The sequence below is a fragment of the Pongo abelii genome, chromosome 19, assembly GCF_028885655.2.
Source record: "Pongo abelii isolate AG06213 chromosome 19, NHGRI_mPonAbe1-v2.0_pri, whole genome shotgun sequence".
NCBI lineage: Eukaryota > Metazoa > Chordata > Mammalia > Primates > Hominidae > Pongo > Pongo abelii.
Window position 1 is genome coordinate 97,088,263 of NC_072004.2, and position 20,503 is coordinate 97,108,765.

Below are 20,503 nucleotides of genomic sequence, written 5' to 3' on the forward strand. Positions count from 1 at the left end.
GGACACCACAGTAAAGACTTGGTGTGAGGCCCCCAACTCCCCCAATACCTTTCCAGTCTCTTTGTACCCAAAAGCTTCAAAACTTTTTATGGGAACATATTTTGAGGTTGAAACTGACAAAAAGCTAAAAAAAAAAAAAAAAAAAAAACTGATGAAAAGCTAACAAGATAACTTGAAGTTTAATCGGAAGATAGTAAAACTCAAGACTTACATTTCTTCATCAGACACTTATTAAAACAGGACATGTTATAAATATTTCCCTTTATTCACCCATTAAGATCACCACATGTAGGACCCTGGAATCTCATGGATCACTTACAGCTGTGGGTCTCGGCTTCTGTAAATCTTCCCGTCCTGTTTGCTGAGGTACTGATCAATCTCATCCTCCACCACGTTGGGAGCGCCAAAGACCTTGAAGCCCGGTGGAGCTGACGTCTCCATTTCAGATGAGGGCCCAGCAAGGCTCGAGGGAAACAGGAACAACAAATCGCCATGCCTGTTCAAATGACAAACAGAGGCCGATGCCTTCCCTTACCACCTGAACTTCATGGAAGCCCAACTTGGATATCTGCAAAAAGCAAATGCCAACCACCCCTGTAGGCCTAAATAATGAGGTTTCTAATTTTTAAGAAGAGAATTCTCTTCTAACATCTCCCCTATGTTTCCTGGCATTATAAAGAACAGTATGCAGGTTCTCTGTAATTTAATTTCTCTTACAACTTTACCTTAAAGTCTGTGAAGCCTCCATACACCCAAATGATTTTGCATGCACACACAGCCACAATGGACCTGCTGGGTTTCAGGGCCTCTCCTCCCACCTCTCACCCTCTGCTTGGCCCCCACCTCCCTCAGCCATTCCTCTGGCCTCTGGGAGGCTCTCTCCTCCCCCAACACTGCATGTGCTGGTTGCATGTATCTCCACTGCTTTCTCGGCGTTCACATACACACGTAAGCACAGACACGCATAGGAGCTGTCACTGCTTTTAAAAAGTGTGACTGGCCAGGCTCGGTGGCTCATGCCTGTAATCCCAGCACTTTGGGAGGCTGAGGCAGACGGATCACGAGGTCAAGAGATCAAGACCATCCTGGCCAACAGGGTGAAACTTCGTCTCTATTAAAAATACGAAAAAATTAGCTGTGCGTGGTGGCGCTCGCCTGTAGTCCCAGCTAGTAGGGAGGCTGATGGAGGAGAATCACTTGAACCCAGGAGGCGGAGGTTACAGTGAGTGAAGATCGCACCACTGCACTCCAGCCTGGCGACAGAGCGAGACTCCATCTCAAAAAAAAAAAGTGGGATTACCAGAGACATACTTTTCTACTTCAACAACCCCTCATAAAATCCTCCAAATATAAGCGGTCCGCGTCTAATTGCTATGACAATGGCTGCCTCAATTCCCCAGTAAGGCTGCTTAACCACCCCCTCAGCCACTCCCACAATGACAAGTATGCCAGTTTCTGCCACCATCAACACCACTCAAAAAGGCCCATGGACAGATGTCCCTGTGGTTTTCTTTCTCAAGGGCAAACTCCCAGAGGTCAGACTTAAGGGTTTCTGCTTGTCTCTGAAGCTACTGACGTGCTGCTTTCCAAAAAGGCTGCCACAAGTCACATTTGGTTTTCTATCACTTTCAGTCTGAAGTGTGTTCTTCCCTTGGTCAGAGTCGCGCTGCCAACTTGGTGCCAGGCTTGACTGGCATGGCAAACTGCTGACCTCGGAGGCTAACAAGTATCTCCACTCACAGTCCACAGAAGCTGCCTGGGGTCCCAAGTGACCAGAGATGGCTGCCAACACTTAACTCTCCAGGCCAGCCTTGGAAGAAAGGCTGCAGCATGTCCTCTGACAGACATTTAACTGCTGCCAACAAGACACACACACAGGAGACAGACTGAAAGGGCAGGATCCACAGCTCCAAACCAACACGGTGAAGGAAGAGCAGAGGCCAAAGTGCAGGCCCTCAAGGACACGCAGACACTGGGGCTCAGGTGCAGCTCTTCAACTAATTTCTTTCCTCCTCTTCTTCCTCCCTAATTTGGGGGTGATGAACATTACCAAACATTACCACATCAGAGATGTCTGTTTCTTTCTTTCTTTCTTTTTTTTTTTTTTTGAGACAGAGTCTTGCTCTGTCACCCAGGCTGGAGTGCAGTGGCGTGATCTTGGCTCAATGGAACCTGCATCTCACAGGTTTAAGCGATTCTCCTGCCTCAGCCTCCCAAGTAGCTGGGATTACAGGCATGTGCCACCACGCCCAGATACTTTTTGTATTTTTAGTAGAGACAGGGTTTCTCCATGTTGGACAGGCTGGTCTCGAACTCCTGACCTCAGGTGATCCACCTGCCTCGGCCTCCCAAAGTGCTAGGATTACAGTCGTGAGCCACCACGTCCAGCCGAGACGTCTGTTTCTAATAGCAGATTACATATTCCTAAACACCCTCTAACTACTAATATAAAAAACTTGACTTACACACTAGATCAATTTTAAGAAATATACTCTAAAATCAATTGCTGAGCTCTAAAGAAAGTAGAGGAAATCCCCAGGGGACAAACCCAGCAGTGCACTCAGACAGTAGCCAGCGACACAGAACTCAGAGCTGCTTGCGGGGCCAAGGCCACTTTCAGTAATTCACTCGCAGCTTTGGGCCTACAGCGGTTTGCTGGGCACTGGGAGACAAGAACTTGAGCTTCCCTGCCCAGAAGGGGCAGCTGAGTCTGAAACTTCCACATAAATGCAGATAACCAAAGGATGCTGAATAGCTGTGAAAAACCCACCAGCTGAAAATAGGAACCAAGGAGGAATCCCATCTGCCTCTATCCAGTACGCAGCAAAAAAAGAACCAACAAAGTCACCTCTGAGACTCTGTAACTAAAGGCCTGCTGGGCCATGCATCTGGAGCAGAACCAGGGATGATGCCATTTGGTTCAGAAAGCCCAAAGACAGAAATTAACTCAAAGGAGTTGTAGGTCCATCACAGCCCCCTGTGCCAACAAAAGCAAATGCAAACCTTCTCTGTAGAAAAGCTGCTAAATCTGGGCCGGGTGTGGTGGCTCACGCCTGTAATCCCAGCACTTTGGGAGGCCGAGGTGGGAGGATCACGAGGTCAGGAGATTGAGACCATCCTGGCTAACACAGTGAAACCTCGTCTCTGCTAAAAATACAAAAAAAAATTAGCCGGGGGTGGTGGCGGGCACCTGTAATCCCAGCTACTCGGGAGGCTGAGGCAGGAGAATGGCGTGAACCCAGGAGGCGGAGCTTGCAGTGAGCTGAGATCACACCACCGCACTCCAGCCTGGGCGACATAGCAAGACTCCGTCTCAAAAAAAAAAAAAAAAGAAACGAAAAGAAAAGAAAAGCTGCTAAATCTGGATCCTTCAGGATTCCCCAAGACCAAGTTTGGTCAAATATAACCTGTCATAAGAACCAAAAAACCAAATGTAGAAGAGTAACACACGGGCCAGGCAAGGTGGCTCACACCTGTAATCACAGCACGTTGGGAGGCCAAGGCGGGAGGATCATGAGGTCAGGAGATTGAGACCATCCTGGCTAACATGGTGAAACCCTGTCTCTACTAAAAATACAAAAAATTAGCCAGGCGTGGTGGCAGGTGTCTGTAGTCCCAGCTACTTGGGAGCCTGAGGCAGGAGAATGGTATGAACCCGGGAGGCGGAGCTTGAAGTGAGCCAAGATGGTGCCACTGCACTCTGGCCTGGGCAACAGAGCAAGACTCCGTCTCAAAAAAAAAAAAGAGTAACACACTACCATGCAAGTAAGAGTGGGTAGAGACATAATTAACAGAGAGTTAGACTGCCAAAGACTCAGACACAGAAATTATGAGACCAAATATCAACCTCTACATGGGATATTAAATGAACAATGGAATGGAAAAAGAGGGTGAGTGACAGAGGCTATCCAAAATGACCAGGCGGGATTCTAGGACATGGAAGTGGCAGGCGCCAAAGTCAGTGGCTCTTCCCAAATCTCCCTCCTGCAGACAGCTAGACCGCATGCCAGGTCCCAGCAATGCATCTACAGCAATGCAGGGGGCAGGAATACAAGTGGGGGCAGACAGATGCCAACAGTCACGAGACCCAAGAGGCAGGCCCCCATGTCTTACAGCCCGGATAGGGAGTCCTCGACCACCCAGTGTGGTCTTCACTGGAGGCCTGTGGGCCAGTGTGGCAGCAGAGCAGAAACCAGGAGAAACCAGGAGCCACATGGCCCCTGTGAGTACTTGAAGCCAACAGCCAGATTTAGGGGGAAAAAAAAATCAGATTATGTATTTATTTATATACTTTTGAGACAGGGTCTTGCTCTGTTGCCCAGCTGCAGTGCAGTGGCACAATCATAGCTCACAACAGTGTCGACAAAGACCCTGTCTCTAAAGAAAAAAAAAGAGGAGGCCAGGTGTAATGGCTCACTCCCGTAATCCCAGCACTCTGGGAGGCTGAGGCCAGCAGATTACCTGAGGTTAGGAGTTCAAGACTAGCCTGACCAACACGGAGAAACCCCAAGTCTACTTAAAAATACAAAATTAGGCCGAGCGCGGTGGCTCAATGCCTGTAATCCCAGCACTTTGGGAGGCTGAAGCAGGTGGATCACGAGGTCGGGAGATCGAGACCATCCTGGCTAACACGGTGAGACCCCCGTCTCTATTAAAAATACAGAAAATTCCTCCCCCTCCCCCTCCCCCTCTCCCCTCTCCCCTCTCCCCTTTCTTCGGTCTCCCTCTCCTTCTTTTTACGGTCTCCCTCTGTTGCCGAAGCTGGACTGTACTGCCGTGATCTCAGCTCGCTGCAACCTCTCTGCCTCGGGCTCCTGTGACTCTCCTGCCTCGGCCTGCCGAGTGCCTGGGATTGCAGGCACGCACCACCACGCCTGAATGGTTTTTGTATTTTTGGTGGAGACGGGGTTTCGCCGTGTTGACTGGGCTGGTCTCCAGCTCCTGGCCTCGAGTGATCTGCCTGCCTCGGACTCCCGAGGTGCTGAGATTGCAGACGGAGTCTCGCTCACTCAATGCTCAATGGTGCTCAGGCTGGAGTGCAGTGGCGTGATCTCGGCTCGCTACAACCTCCACCTACCAGCCTCCTGCCTTGGCCTCTTAAAGTGCTAAGATTACAGCCTCTGCCCCACTGCCACCCCGTCTAGGAAGTGAGGAGCGTCTCTGCCCGGCCGCCCAGTCTGGGAAGTGAGGAGCGCCTCTGCCCGGCCGCCCTGTCTGGGAGGTGAGGAGCGCCTCTGCCTGGCCGCCACCCCGTCTGGGAGGAAGTGAGGAGCGTCTCTGCCCGGCCGCCCCCTCTGGGAAGTGAGGAGCGCCTCTGCCCGGCCGCCCCGTCTGGGAGGTGAGGAGCACCTCTGCCTGGCTGCTACCCCGTCTGGGAGGAAGTGAGGAGAGCCTCTGCCCGGCCGCCCCGTCTGGGAGGTGAGGAGCGTCTCTGCCCGGCCGCCCCGTCTGGGAAGTGAGGAGCGCCTCTGCCCAGCGGCCCCGTCTGGGAAGTGAGGAGCGCCTCTGCCCGGCCGCCCTGTCTGGGAGGTGAGGAGCGCCTCTGCCTGGCTGCCACCCCATCTGGGAGGAAGTGAGGAGCGCCTCTGCCCGGCCGCCCCGTCTGGGAGGTGAGGAGCGTCTCTGCCCGGCCGCCCCGTCTGGGAAGTGAGGAGCACCTCTGCCCGGCCGCCCTGTCTGAGAGGTGAGGAGCGCCTCTGCCCGGCCGCCCTGTCTGGGAGGTGTACCCAACAGCTCCGAAGAGACAGCGACCTTTGGGAGCGGGCCATGAGGACGATGGCGGTTTTGTTGAAAAGAAGGGGGGGAAGTGTGGGGAAAGGAAGGAGAGATCAGATTGTTGCTGTGTCTGTGTAGAAAGAGGTGGGCATAGGAGACTCCATTTTGTTCTGACTAGGAGAAATTCTTCTGCCTTGGGATGCTGTTGATCTATGGCCTTGCCCCCAGCCCCGTGCTCTCTGAAACATGTGCTGTGTCAACTCAGGGTTAAATGGATTAAGGGCGGTGCAAGATGTGCTTTGTTAAACAGATGCTTGAAGGCAGCATGCTCTTTAAGAGTCATCACCACTCCCTAATCTCAAGTACCCAGGAGCACAAACACTGCAGAAGGCCTAGGAAAGCCAGAGACCTTTGTTCATGTGTTTATCTGCTGACCTTCTCTCCACTATCATCCTATGACCCTCCCATATCCCCCTCTCCGAGAAACACCCAAGAATCATCAATAAATACTTCATTAAAAAAAAAAAAAAAAATTAGCTGGGTGTGTTGGCGGGCGCCTGTAGTCCCAGCTATTCGGGAGGCTGAGGCAGGAGAATGGCATGAACCCAGGAGGTGGAGCTTGTAGTGAGCCGAGATCGCGCCACTGCACTCTAGCCTGGGTGACACAGCGAGACTCCTTCTCAAAAAACAAAAACAAAATTAGCCAGGCATGGTGGCACATGCCTGTAATCCCAGCTACTTGGGAGGCTGAGGCAGGAGAATCGCTTGAACCCGGGGGGGCGGAGGTTGTGGTGAGCTGAGATCATGCCACTGCACTCCAGCCTGGGCAACAAGAATGAAACTCTGTCTCAAGAAAAAAAAAAGAAAGAAAAGAAAAGAAAAAAGGCGGGGTGCCAGGCGCGGTGGTTCACATCTGTAATGCCAACATTTTGGGAGGCTGAGGCGGGTGAATCACTTGAGGTCAACAGATTGAGACCAGCCTGACCAACATGGTGAAACCCTGTCTCTACTAAAAATACAAAAATTACCTGGGAATGGTGGTGGGCACCTGTAATCCCACCTACTCAGGAGGCTGAGGCAGGAGAATGGTTTGAACCTGGGAGGCAGAGGTTGCAGTGAGCTGAGATCGCGCCACTGCACTCCAGCCTGGGCAACAGATTGAGACTTCATCTCAAAAAAAAAAAAAAAGGTGGGGGGTACAGCACCCCATGGTCCTGCTGAGGGAATGGCCTGAGTCTGTCAGGCCTCTGTTTACCGCTTTGGATCGGCAAGAAATCCAGGACACAGAGGGTCATGCTGGAGGGTCTTGTGAATGTGAAATCAGCAAGACCTCAGAGGTGGGAAACCCTACAGGTCAATGGACCTGTAGTTCCTCAACAGATAAATTTCAAGAAAAGGAAAGAGATGGAAGGGGAACCTGAAGATTACAAGAAGTAAGACATACAAATTTCCTTGAGTAAGACACTCAAGTAACGAAAGAATAAAGAGCCAGGCACACTGGCTCACACCTGTAATCCCAGCACTTTGGAAGGCCAAGGCGGGCGGATCACGAGGTCAGGAATTGGCCAACATAGTGAAACCCCACCTCTACATAAAATAAAAAAATTAGCCAGGCGTGGTGGCACGAGCCTATAGTCCCAGCTACTCAGGAGGCTGAGGCAGGAGAAATGCTTGAACCCGGGAGGCAGAGGTTGCAGTGGGTGGGATCACGTCATTGCACTCCAGCCTGGGCGACAGAGCGAGACTCTGTATCAAAAAAAAAAAGAATAAAAAAATGCAAACCGGTGATTACTACAGAAGCCAGAACAGCGGATACTGTTAGGGAAGCTTCTGCAGTGGCTGCCAATGCCTTGTCCCCAGATCTGCTTGGTGCTTGCAATGGTGACACATAAGGTTCATCCATCAAGGCATACACTGTTTTCTGAGGTGTTCAGTACGCATCTTGCTTAATAATTAAAAAGGGGAGGGAGAAAAAAAGGCCAAGCAACAGAAGAGAGGGAAGGAGGGCAAGAGCAGCGGGACACAAGCCTGGTCGTGAGCTGAGAGTTCCTCTGGCTGGAACAGAGCGTGTGCACTCACAATCATTCTCTTTACCTTTAAATAATGGTTACGTGTTCCAGATTTAAACTTTTTTTTAAAAAATTACCAGCTAGATTTGATTTAAAAGTGAAAAATGTGCCTGTAGTCCCAGCTACTTGGGAGGCTGAGGCTGAAGGATCACTTGAGCCCACAAGGTCGAGGCTGCAGTGAGCTATGATCGCACCACTGCACTCCAGCCTGGGTGACACGGTGAGATTCTGTCTCAAGAAAAGAAAAGAAAGGAAAAGGAAAAGGAAAAGAAAGGAAGGAAGGAAGGAATTATCAAGATGCAAAACCCTTAAAGAAAGAAAGAAAAGGAAGGAAGGAAAGAAAAGAAAAGAAAAGAAAAAAAAAGAAAAATATCAAGATGCAAAACCCCTCACAAGCTCAAGGAAGGATGAACCAGCGTCACTCTGGAAATGAACATTAACAAGAGGTTTCGTTTCACCTCATCACAGGGGTAGGCAAACAGTAGGTGCCCAATAAATCTTTGTTAAGAACAAATGAATGCTACGATTGCATGTTGTGTCCCTAGACATAGTAATCTGTGAATCTAAAAGGGACCAAGTGCAAAACCAGCCCATCATTCTGGCTGGTAAACAGGCTCACAGCCAGCTGCCAGCAGGTCCCAGGCCCACCACTGAGCCAGTGGCCACAGCACATGCAACCCGCAGCGTTGAGAGGAAAACTGACCACTCGCTCCTTAAGGACTGAACTGATCTAAGGCACAGGTGAGCAAGTGCCCAGACGGTTTCGATGGGAGCCAGCACACGTGTTCCGTAAAGGGCCAGTCAATACTTTCAGCTTTGCAGGCCTCACGGTCTATCACAACTAAACTCTGCCCTTGTAACATGAAAACTGGCACCAACAACGCGACCTGGCTGTGTTCCAATAACACTTTACAAAAACAGGCAGTAGCCAGGCTGTGACAAGAGGTCTCTGAGTCCTGAAGGTCCTGAATGACCAACTCTACGGGGTGGCATGGGCCACTGCACTGCCAGCACTCCTACCCAGGCCAGCAGGGCTAACATGATTTCCCGGCACACAGCTGCGTTCAAGGTTTTTCACTCCAGACAAGCAGCTGAGTATGCAGCTCACTCCACGCCGTACATGGACAGAGACAATAACTTTCTCCTCAGTGACACAAATTCCAGAATTCTGCAAAGTCAATCAAATATGCTCAATAGCAACTGCAGATTCAGGATAATTACTGAATCCCTGGCAAGCAATACAGTCATGTGTATTCTGGTAAGCTGATAAGACCATCATGAGGGGTGTGAAGAGGAAAGAGGATAAAACTCAGCCACCTCGGGCAGATCATGGGGACCTCATTTCCCCCCATTCCCTGCTTCTTCCTCAGAGGACACTTACTTGATTTTTAGCAAGTTGAGGGATTTGTTGGAGGAGGCTGTTATCTCTCCGGTCTTGTTTCTATTGATGTAAACTGAGAAGCCATTATTTTGGAAGCCAAACTCCTTTGCAACCTAAAACAAGGCCCAAAGAACAGAAATTTAATTAAATGCTAAAGTATCACTACATATACCATACACACACCAGACATTACCAGAAGAGTATTCACCAAATTTGGAAAGTGCCCATCATTTACCAAATTCCTCTTGCTATTTTGTTCTTTTATAGAAATTTGTACTGCTCACAAAGGTGTCAATTAAAATGAATAAAGTGGCCAAAAAAGCAAAGGTCTTGTCAATGACGAAACTTTGTAACACATTTAAGACTCTGAAGCAAACAAGAGTTAATGGCTATTCTTGTTTTGTTTTCAGACAGAGTCTCCCTCTGTAGCCCAGGCTGGAGTACAGTGGCATGATCTTGGCTTACTGCAACCTCCACCTCCCAGGTTCCAGTGATTCTCCTGCCTCAGCCTCCCAAGTAGCTGGGATTACAGGCGCCTGCCACCATGCCCGGCTAATTTTTGTATTTTTAGTAGAGACGGGGTTTCGCCATGTTGGCCAGGGTGGTCTCAAACTCCTGCCCTCAGGTGATCTGCCCACCTCGGCCTCCCAAAGTGCTGGGATTACAGGCATGAGCCACCATGCATGGCCAATGGCTATGTTTGAAAAGTTCAATTTCTACTTTTGAATTCAATCGTAAAAACGCAATTCCAGGCCAGGCACAGTGGCTCATGCCTGTAATCCCAGCACTTTGGGAGGATGAGGTGGGAGGATCACCTGAGGTTAGGAGTTCGAGACCAGCCTGACCAACATGGTGAATCCTCGTCTCTACTAAAACTACAAAATTAGCCAGGTATGGTGGCACATGCCTGTAATCCCAGCTACTCGGGAGGCTGGAGCAGGAGAATCACTTGAAGGTGGGAGGCAGAGGTTGCAGGGAGCCGAGATCGCACTATTCCACTCCAGCTTGGGCAACAAGAGCAAAACTCTGGCCGGGTGTGGAGGCTCACACCTGTAATCTCAGCACTATGGGAGGCCGAGGCGGGTGGATCATGAGACGAGGAGTTTGAGACCAGCCCGGTCAACATAGTGAAACCGTCTCTACCAAAAATACAAAAATTAGCCAGGCATTGTGGCACACACCTGTAATCCCAGCTACCTGGGAGGCTGAGGCAGAACTGCTTGGGCCTGGGAGGTGGAGGCTGCAGTGAGCCAAGATCATGCCACTGCACTCCAGCCTGGGTGACAGAGCAAGACTTTGTTTCAAACAAAAAAAAAAAAGCAAAACTCTGTCTCAAAAAAAAAAAAAACCCAGCCGGGCGCAGTGGCTCACGCCTGTAATCCCAGCACTTTGGGAGGCAGAGGCGGGCGAATCACGAGGTCAGGAGATCAAGACCATCCTGTCTAACACGGTGAAACCCCGTCTCTACTAAAAATACAAAAAATTAGCCAGGCGTGGTGGTGGGCGCCTATAGTCCCAGCTACTCGGGAGGCTGAGGCAGGAGAGTGGCGTGAACCCGGGAGGCAGAGCTTGCAGTGAGCCGAGATCGCGCCACTGCACTCCAGCCTGGACGACAGAGCGAGACTCCGACTCAAAAAAACAAAAAACAAAAAACAAAAAAAAAAACCCAAATGCAATTCTGAAACCTAACACAGAATGGTGCCACTAATTCAGTCATAAAATGTCCACTGTGCAGGGCACTTTGCTAGATGCTGGGAATATTCACTCATTCTTTCAACAAATATTAAGCAGTTCTATGTGCTCAGCTCCATTCTGGGTGTTCAGACCACAAAAATGAACTAGAAAAGACAAGGTTTCTGGCCGGGCATGGTGGCTCATGTCTGCAATCCCAGCACTTCGGGAGGCCAAGGCGGGTGGATCACTTCAAGTCAGGAGTTCAAGACCAGCCTGACCAACATGGTGAAACCCCACCTCTCCTAAAAATACAATAATTAGGCCAGGTGTGGTGACTCACGCCTGTAATCCCAGCACTTTGGGAGGCCGAGGCGGGCAGATCATGAGGTCAGGAGATCGAGACCAGCCTGGCCAACTTGATGAAACCCCATTTCTACTAAAATACAAAAATTAGCTGGGCGTGGTGGCGGACGCTTGTTATCCCAGCTACTCAGGAGGCTGAAGCAAGAGAATTCCTTGAAACCAGAAGGCAGGGGTTGCAGTGAGCCAAGATCGCGCCATTGCACTCCAGCCTGGGCGACAAGAGCGAAACTCCGTCTCAAAAACAAAAACAAAAATTAGCCAGGCATGGTGGTACACGCCTACAGTCCCAGCTAGTCAGTGGGCGGAGACAGGAGAATCACTTCAACCTGGGAGGCGGAGCTGCAGTGAGACGAGATCACACCATTACACTCTAGCCTAGGCAACAGAACAAGACTCCACCTCAAAAAAAGGAAAAGACAAAAAAAAAAAAGACAAGGTTCTTGCTGTCAAGCAGTTTACCAACAAATGCGGGAGACAAAGTCAACAAAGGTCGAAATAAGCACCATGACAGAAAAGGAAAAGAAACCTCAGATGGGAGGCCAGAAGTCTCTTTGAAGAGGTTCAACTGAGCAGGGCCCACCCAGCGGTGGGTAAGCCTGCCACACACGAGCTGGGAGAAAAGGCCACAGGGAGCAGGAGCAAGCACAAAGACCAGGAGGCAGGTAGGGCGTTGGAAACACGGAGGCCAGAGCCCAACAAACAATAAGGAAGATGGAAAGAGATGAGGCTGGCGAGGCAGACAGGGCCGTGGGAAGCCACACAGACGAAAGGCAGGGGGAATCATCATCCACAAAATCCCTGTTTCTCAACACCACACTGAAGAGGAAGCTAGAGTGCCAATCCTAGAGACAAGAGAGACGGGCTGAGACAGGGGATGAAATGGGACAGGATGGTGGGAATGAAGGCAAGAGCACACCTTCCAGCGGTGGTCATTGCCAGGCCCTGCTGATGAGCAGGACCAGGGACAGGAATGGAATGAGAGAAAGGAAGGAGGTCAGACTAAAGCTGAGAATTCTAGATTGAGAAACTATGTGGAGGTAACACCTGTGCAGGAACCATGAAAGGAAAGGCTACAAAAGGAAGAAGACTAGAGAGAAAATCAGGACCTCCACTTGACACTGAGATCGGAGGTGACAACCAGACACACACTGCAGTGAAGCCATCCAGCAGGCAGGTATGCATCTGTGTCTGAGCCCAGGCAAGGGGCCAGAGCAAGAGCTCTACACTGAGGGGTCATCGGAGTAGATGTACCCAAATATAAGGAATGTGAATCTCGGTAAAGAAACAAATCATAGAAGATCAAATGGAAATTCTAGAACTGAAAAACACAAAAACAGAAATAAGAAATTCACTGAATGGGCTTATCAGCAGAAGGGAGAAAGCAGAAGAGTCAACCTAAACATAGGTGAATAGCTTGTGGTCCCAGCAACTCGGGAGGCTGAGGTGGGAGCACTACTTGAGCCCAGAAGTTCAAAGCTACAATGAGATATGAATCACACCACTGCACTCCAGCCTGAGCAACAGAGTGAGAATCCAACCAACTCTAAAAAGAAAAACATAAATGAATCAATAAAAATAACAGCTATATAATCTGAAGGCAGAGATTTGGGGGAAAAAAAAAAACAGCCTTAGGAACCCATGGTACAGCATCAAATGCTCCTCACTAGAAAAAAATGAGGGTTGGGCGCAGAGGTTCAAGCCTGTAATCCCAACACTTTGGGAGGCCGAGTTGGGCAGATCACCTGAGGTCAGGAGTTCGAGACCAGCCTGGCCAACACGGTGAAATCCCATCTCTACTAAAAATACAAAAATTAGACAGGTGTGGTGGTGCACCCCTGTAATCCCAGCTACTCAGGAGGCTGAAACAGGAGAATCACTTCAACCTGAGAGGTGGAGGTTGCAGCGGGCAGAGATTGCACCACTGCACTCCAGCCCAAGCGACAGAGTGAGATTTCATCTTAAAAAGAATAAAATAAAAATTAGCCAGGTGTGCTGGCACGTGCCTGTAATCTCAGTCACTCGGGAGGCTGAGGCAGGAAAACCGCTTGAACCCGGGAGGCGGAGGTTGCAGTCAGCCAAGATCGCGCCACTGCACTCCAGCCTGGGCAACAGAGCGAGACTCCATCTCAAAAAAAAAAAAAAAGAAAGAAAAGACTGAAGATAGAACAGAAAAATACTCAGAGTGGCCAAAACCCCAAAATTTAATGAAAAACATCAAATAACAACTCCAGGAAGTTCAGCAAACTCTCTCAAGTTAGGATACAAAGAACACCACTGCGAGGCACACCAGAGTCACCCTGCTGAAAGCCAGAGATCAATGAAGACGAGAAGACAGTGGAACAACGGCTTCAAATGCTCAACAGGACCGGGCACCGCAGATCCCGCCTGGAATCCCAGCATCTGGGCGGCAGAGCAGGGAGGATCACTTGAGGAAATCAAGACCAGCCTAGACAACATGGTGAAACCCCATCTCTACCAAAAAATTAAGAAATTAGCTAGGAGGCTGACGTGGAAGGATCGTTTGAGCCCGGGAAGTCAAGGCTGCAGTGAGCTGTAACTGTGCCAGTGCACTCCAACCTAGGCAAACAAAAAATAATAATAATAATAATAATTTAAAAATGGACTGGGCGAGGGTGGATCACACCTGTAATCTCAGCACTTTGGGAGGCCGAGGCGGGCGGATCACCTGAGGTCAGGAATTTGAGACCAGACTGAGCAACATAGTGAAACCCCATCTCTACTAAAAATACAAAAATTAGCTGGGCATGGTGGTGCGAGCCCGTAGTCTCAGCTACTCAGGAGTCTAAGGCAAGAGAATCACTTGAACCCGGGAGGCGGAGGTTGCAGTGAGGCAAGATTGTGCCACTGCACTCCAGCTTGGGCGACACAATGAGACATCTCAAAAAAAAAAAGAAAAAGGGCCAGGTGTGGTGGTTCACTCTTGTAATCCCAGCACATTGGGACGCTGAGGCAGGCGGATCACGAGGTCAGGAGATCGAGACCATCCTGACTAACACAGTGAAAAACCCCATCTCTACTAAAAATACAAAAAACATTAGCCGGGCGTGGTGGTGGGCGCCTGTAGCCCTAGCTACTCGGGAGGCTGAGGCAGGGGAATGGCATGAACCTCGGAGGTGGAGCTTGCAGTGAGCCGAGATCGCACTACTGCACTCTAGCCTGGGTGACAGAGAAAGACTCTGTCTCAAAAAAAAAAAAATTGGTGCATGGTGGGGAACAAAAATGAAATGTCAACTCAGAAATCTGCTTTGAGGCCAGGCGCAGTGGCTCACGCCTGTAACCCCAGCACTTTGGGAGGCCGAGGCAGGTGGATCACCTGAGGTCTGGAGTTCGAGACCAGCCTGACCAACATGGTGAAATTCCGCCTCTAATAAAAAGACAAAATTAGCTGGACTTGGTGGTGTATGCCTGTAATCCCAGCTACTCGGGAGGCTGAGGCAGGAGAATTGCTTGAACCCAGGAGGCAGAAGTTGCAATGAACCAAGATCACACCATCGCACTCCAGCCTAGGAAACAAGAGGAAAACTCTTGTCTCAAAAAAAAAAAAAAAAAAAAAAAATTAGCCAGGTATGGTAGTGCACACCTGTAATCCCAGCTACTTGGGAGGCTGAGGCAGGAGAATTGCTGGAACCCAGGAGGCGGAGGTTGCACTGAGCTGAGATCACACCACCGCACTCCAGCCTGGGCGACAGAAAAAGACTCCGTCTCAAAAAAAGAAATTTGTATTGAATGAAAATAGCCTCCCAGCACTTTGAGAGGCCAAGGCGGGGGCGGATCACGAGGTCAGGAGATCAAGACCATCCTGGCTAACATGGTGAAACCCCGTCTCTACTAAAAATACAAAAAATTATCCAGGCATGGTGGTGGGCGCCTGTAGTCCAGCTACTTGGGAGGCTGAGGCAGGAGAATGGCGTGAACCTGGGAGGTGGAGCTTGCAGTGAGCCAAGATCACGCCACTGCATTCCAGCCTGGGAGACAGAGCGAGACTACCTCTCATTAAAAAAAAAAAAAAAAAAAGAAAGAAAGAAAAAGAAAATATCCTTCATGGCCGGGTGCGGTGGCTCATGCCAAAGCAGGTGGATCACGAGGTCAGGAGTTCAAGACCAGCGTGGTGAAGATAGTGAAACCCCGTCTCTACTAAAAATACAAAAAATTGGTCAGGTATGGTGGCGGGCGCCTATAATCCTAGCTACTCGGGAAGCTGAGGCAGAGAATTGCTTGAACCCAGGAGGCAGAGGCTGCAGTAAGCCAAGATCATGCCACTGCACTCCAGCCTGGGCAACAGAGCGAGATGCCATCTCAAAAAAAAAGAAAATATCCTTCATATAAACACAGGACAAAACGAAAACATTTTCAGGTCAAAAAAACCCAACAGTCTGTGACCAACAAACCTACCTAAAACAAAGGCTAATGGACGTTTTTCAGTCTGAAGAGAAATAACACCAGACAGAAATGGTCTGGGGGAATCCATGGGAAAAGTAAATAAGGAAGAAACTGTGAAGATAAGCTAAGAAGTACATAATATGCAACTATCACAGTAAATGAAATATTTTGTGATTGGTTAAAAAAAGGAAAACTGTCATGGGAATCCTGGACACAATGCAGGTCAGGAGACCAGGGAGGAGCCAGGGATGATTCTTTGAGTCAACTGTAGTCATATCTACAATTCATACTTTTTTTTTCTTTCTTTTTTTTTTTTTTTTTTGAGACAGAGTCTCTGTCGCCCAGGCTGGAGTGCAGTGGCGTGATCTCAGCTCACTGCAAGCTCCGCCTCCTGGGTTCACGTCATTCTCCTGCCTCAGCCTCACCAGTAGCTGGGACTACAGGTGCCCGCCACCACGCCCGGCTAATTTTTTGTATTTTTACTAGAGATAGGGTTTCACTGAGTTAGCCAGGATGGTCTCAATCTCCTGACCTTGTGATCCGCCCACCTCGGCCTCCCAAAGTGCTGCGATTACAGGCATCAGCCACTGCGCCTGGCCACTCTTATGAAATACTTTTTCTTTTTTTTTTGAGACGGAGTCTCTGTTGCCCAGGCTGGAGTGCAGTGGCCCCACCTTGGCTCACTGCAAACTCTGCCTTCTGAGTTCAAGCAATTCTCTTGCCTCAGCTTCCCAAGTAGCTGGGATTACAGGCGCCTGCCACCACGCCCGGCTAATTTTTGTATTTTTAGTAGACAGGGTTTCACCATCTTGGCCAGGCTGGTCTTGAACTCCTGACTTCGTGGTCCACCTGCCTCGGTCTCCCAAAGTGCTGGGATTACAGGTGTGAGCCACCGCGCCCAGCCGTGAAATACTTTTACACTTACCTTTGGGCTCTTGGTCCTATAATTTTGAGCAGTGATCAGCTGTGACAAACATCTCATCCTATAGCAATCCAACCCAACCGTGATAGAGAAAAGCAATGCAAGAGGCAATTTGGGAATAGGGAAAATAAGAAAATGAGGAAAAGAGAAAAGGTATCGATAGCAGTAACAGTAGAGGATGAAAAATCTCCTGAGGGTCAATACCCAGGCCACAGATACCTTTTTCAAAAATGTTGCTGCTGTTTCTCTCTTTGTTGCTGTGATCCGCTTCACTCCATCCGGGGACTGGACACGAATTATCTGTTGCAAACAAAACATGATGGTTACTGCACAGCCTAGTGAGGTCCTGATCTAATACTACGGCTTCCATCTGTGGTCTTTTAGCATCTGGGTCACTGAAAATTAAAGCCAAACCTCACTCTTCACCTTTCAATACCCAGCTCAATCCTTCTAGAAGATGATGCCGAGGGGTGAGATTCATCAACATATGGGGAGATATTTTAAGAGTACTGTCCTCTCAACTCTTAGTTTCACTCAGAAAACAACTTTAATTCCTAATCACTATTTATAGAGTATATGTAAAACACTTTTTGTCTCTTCAAACTTAAACAGAAAAAAACCCACCATGAACCATGAATGAACTGTGTTCTTTAAAAAAGATGTTACTTTGGGGAAAAAAAAAAAAGATGTTACTTTGTTCCAGGATCTATACATAAACATTAGACAGTCTTCAAGAGTCCTACAATTTAAAAGAATCACAGGAAATTTTCTAATTGTTACTTTTTTTTTACTTTTTTGAGACAGGGTCTTGCTGTCACCCAGGCTGGAGTGCAGTGGCAAAATCACAGCTTACTGCAGCCTTGACCTCCAAGGTTCAAGTGATCCTCCAACCTCAGCCTCCCGAGAGCTGGAACCACAGGCTTGCACCACCACACCAGGTTAATTTTATTTTTTTGTAGTGACAGAGTGTCATATTTCCCAGGCTGATCTCAAGCTCCTGGGCTCAAGTGATCCTGCCACTGTGCTGGGATTAAAGGTGTGAGCCACCACGCCAGCTATTACTTACTTTCCCTAAAAAAGATTTAAAAATGGCCAGGCACAGTGGCTCACGTCTGTAATTGTAGCACTTTGGGAGGCCAAGGCGGCAGACCACTTGAGCTCAGAAGTTCAAGACCAGTGGGCAACATGGGGAAACCCCATCTCTACTAAAAATACAAGTTAGCCAGGAATGGTGGCATACGCCTATGGTCTCAGCTACTTGGGGAGCTGAGGCACAAGGATCACTTAAACCAGGGAGGTCGAGGCTACAGTGAGCCGAGATGGTGCCACTGCACTCCAGCATTGGTGACAAAGTGAGACCCTGTCTCAAAAAAAGAGATTAGGCCGGGCACAGTGGCTCCTGCCTGTAATCCCAGCACTTTGGGAGGCCGAGGTGGGCGGATCACCTGAGGTCAGGAGTTCGAGACCAGCCTGGCCAACATGGTGAAACCCCGTCTCTACTAAAAATACAAAAATTAGGCAGGCGTGGTGGCAGGCACCTGTAATCTCAGCTACTCGAGAGGTTGAGGCAGGAGAATCGCTTGAACCCAGGAGGCAGAGGTTGCAGTGAGCCAAGATCGTGCCATTGCATGACGCGGAATGAGACTTCGTCTCAAAAAAAAAAAATTTTTTTAATTTAAAAAAGAGATTAAAATTAAAAGCAATAAAGGTCTTTAATGGTAAAATTTGTAGGGTTTTGAAAAAATATTTTCAGCTGGGCACAGTGGCTCACGCCTATAATCCGTGCACTTCAGGAGGCCAAGGCAGGAGGATCTCTTTAGCCCAGGAGTTCAAGATCAGCCTGGCCAACACAGCGAGACCCCATCCTAATTTAATAACATGGGTGTGTGTGCATATATGCATATTAAAGTTTATATATATGTAGATATTTTATTATTTTTTTTCCCCACGGCAAGCCTAAAAAGGTTGGCAGATCTGGAAGACTACTGGACAAAGAGCATTACTTTCTAAGACGACTTGATTTTTACGCCAATGAAAGCCATCGTGAAGGTGAGTTATCATGCCTGGCCAACAGCACAGGTCCCTGCTTTAGACAAGGAGGATGAAATGGCATGCTCTGCAGCAAACAAAGACCTGCTCCAACCATCTGTGGGACGGGAAGGAAGGCAGACAGGAACATGCCCATAAGTGTCCTAGCTTCTCCTCTCAGCAAAGACTGACGGTGCATTCTATAGCTTCTTTCTCTCTCATTTCCTGCAATATCATCTCTTGTATTTAGCTCATTGTTTTCTTTCCCCAAGATGAAGTTTCAATCTTGTGGCCCAGGCTGGAGTACAATGGCGCAATCTTGGCTCATTGCAACCTCTGCCTCTTGAGTTCAAGTGATTCTCCTGCCTCAGCCTCCTGAGTAGCTGGAATTACAGGGGCCAACCACCACACCCAGCTATTTTTTTTTTTTTTTTTTGAGACAGTCTTTTTCCGTTGCCCAGACTGGAGTGCAGTGGCGCAATCTCGGCTCACTGCAACCTCCACTCACTGCAACTTCCGTTTCCCAGGTTCAGGCGATTCTCCTGTCTCAGCCTCCTGAGCAGCTGGGATTACAGGCATGCACCACCAAGCCCAGATAATTTTTGTATTTTTAGTAGAGACGGGGTTTCAACATGTTAGTCAATCTGGTCTTAAACACCTACGTCAGGTGATCCACCTGCCTCAGCCTCCCAAAGTGCTGGGATTACAGGCACAAGCCACCAAGCCTAGCTGATTTTTTATAGTGAAACATTTCAATTCCCTTATTTCCTTTTTTTTTTCTTCTTCTTGAGATGGAGTCTTGCTCTTGTCGCCCAGGCTGGAGTGCAATGGTGTGATCTCAGCTCACTGCAACCTCTGCCTCCCAGGTTCAAGCGATTCTCCTGTCTCAGCCTCCTGAGTATCTGGGATTACAAGTGCCTGCCACCACGCCTGGCTAATTTTTAGTATTTTTAGTAGAGATGGGATTTCACCACGTTGGCCAGGCTGGTCTCGAACTCCTGACCTCAAGTTATCCACCCGCCTCGGCCTCCCAAAGTGCTGGGATTACAGGTGTGCACCACCACGCCCGGCCTCCCTTATTTCCTTTTTTATAAATTCTGTAACTATTTTCTGTGAGGTTACCACGAGTGTTACATTAAACATCCTCTTCGACCACTATGCAGATGAAAAGTGTCACAAGCCATTGTCTAAAAAAGATTTCCACTGATACAGGACAAAACACCATAAAGGCTTAGAGTCTACTGGGATTTGTCCACCTTTAGTAAAGTAACTAAGCCTAATCTAGATTTTCCTAAAATAGGATAACCCTGTCCTGCATTTTCCCATAACTTTCACTTGGCAGAAAAGGCTCCGCTTGATATGTTCTCAACTTTTAAGTCAGGAGATCGAGACCATCCTGGCTAACACGGTGAAACCCCATCTCTACTAAAAATACAAAACATTAGCCAGGCATGGTGGCAGGTGCCTGTAGTCCCAGCTACTTGGGAGGCTGAGGTAGGAGAATGGCATGAACCCAGGAGGTAGAGCTTGTTGTGAGCAGATCGCGCCACTGCACTCCAGCCTGGGCAACAGAGCGAGACTCCATCTCAAAAAAAAAAAAAAGAAATACAATTCTTTTTACTTCTAATGTCTAGTATACTTCATTCTAGATTCAATACCCAAGAAAAACGTTTTCACAATATATAGCATTAGGTAAATACTTCCACTTATTTGTTTCTAAAATCTGTCTGCCAACACTTAGCTATCTTAAAAAGGAAAGCTCTGTTCTAATGAAGGGGAACATGTGAATGTTCCTTCAAACGATGACTCTGGAACAAGAGCATGTCACCGCCATTCTTTACAGAGCTAAATGGTTCAGGCTGCAGAATTCTAAGGTGAAGAAGTCATCCTACTTGATCCTCTACCACAGAAGATAGGAGTCCAGGTTTCCAAGGCCAACTCCAGTGTTTA

At 48.7% G+C, this 20,503-nt stretch overlaps 1 protein-coding gene across 1 annotated transcript in view; it reads right to left on the minus strand.

Moving 5' to 3' along the window:
* Positions 1–20,503, minus strand: part of NPLOC4 (NPL4 homolog, ubiquitin recognition factor) — an 80,840-nt gene that overhangs the window by 56,728 nt on the left and 3,609 nt on the right. Inside the window, exons 2-4 of the mRNA XM_009252138.4 lie at positions 16,745–16,825; positions 9,166–9,278; positions 320–496 (exon numbers count right to left, since the gene is read on the minus strand). Coding sequence (XP_009250413.2) covers positions 320–496; positions 9,166–9,278; positions 16,745–16,825 — 371 coding nt within the window. The remainder of the gene's footprint in view (positions 1–319; positions 497–9,165; positions 9,279–16,744; positions 16,826–20,503) is intronic.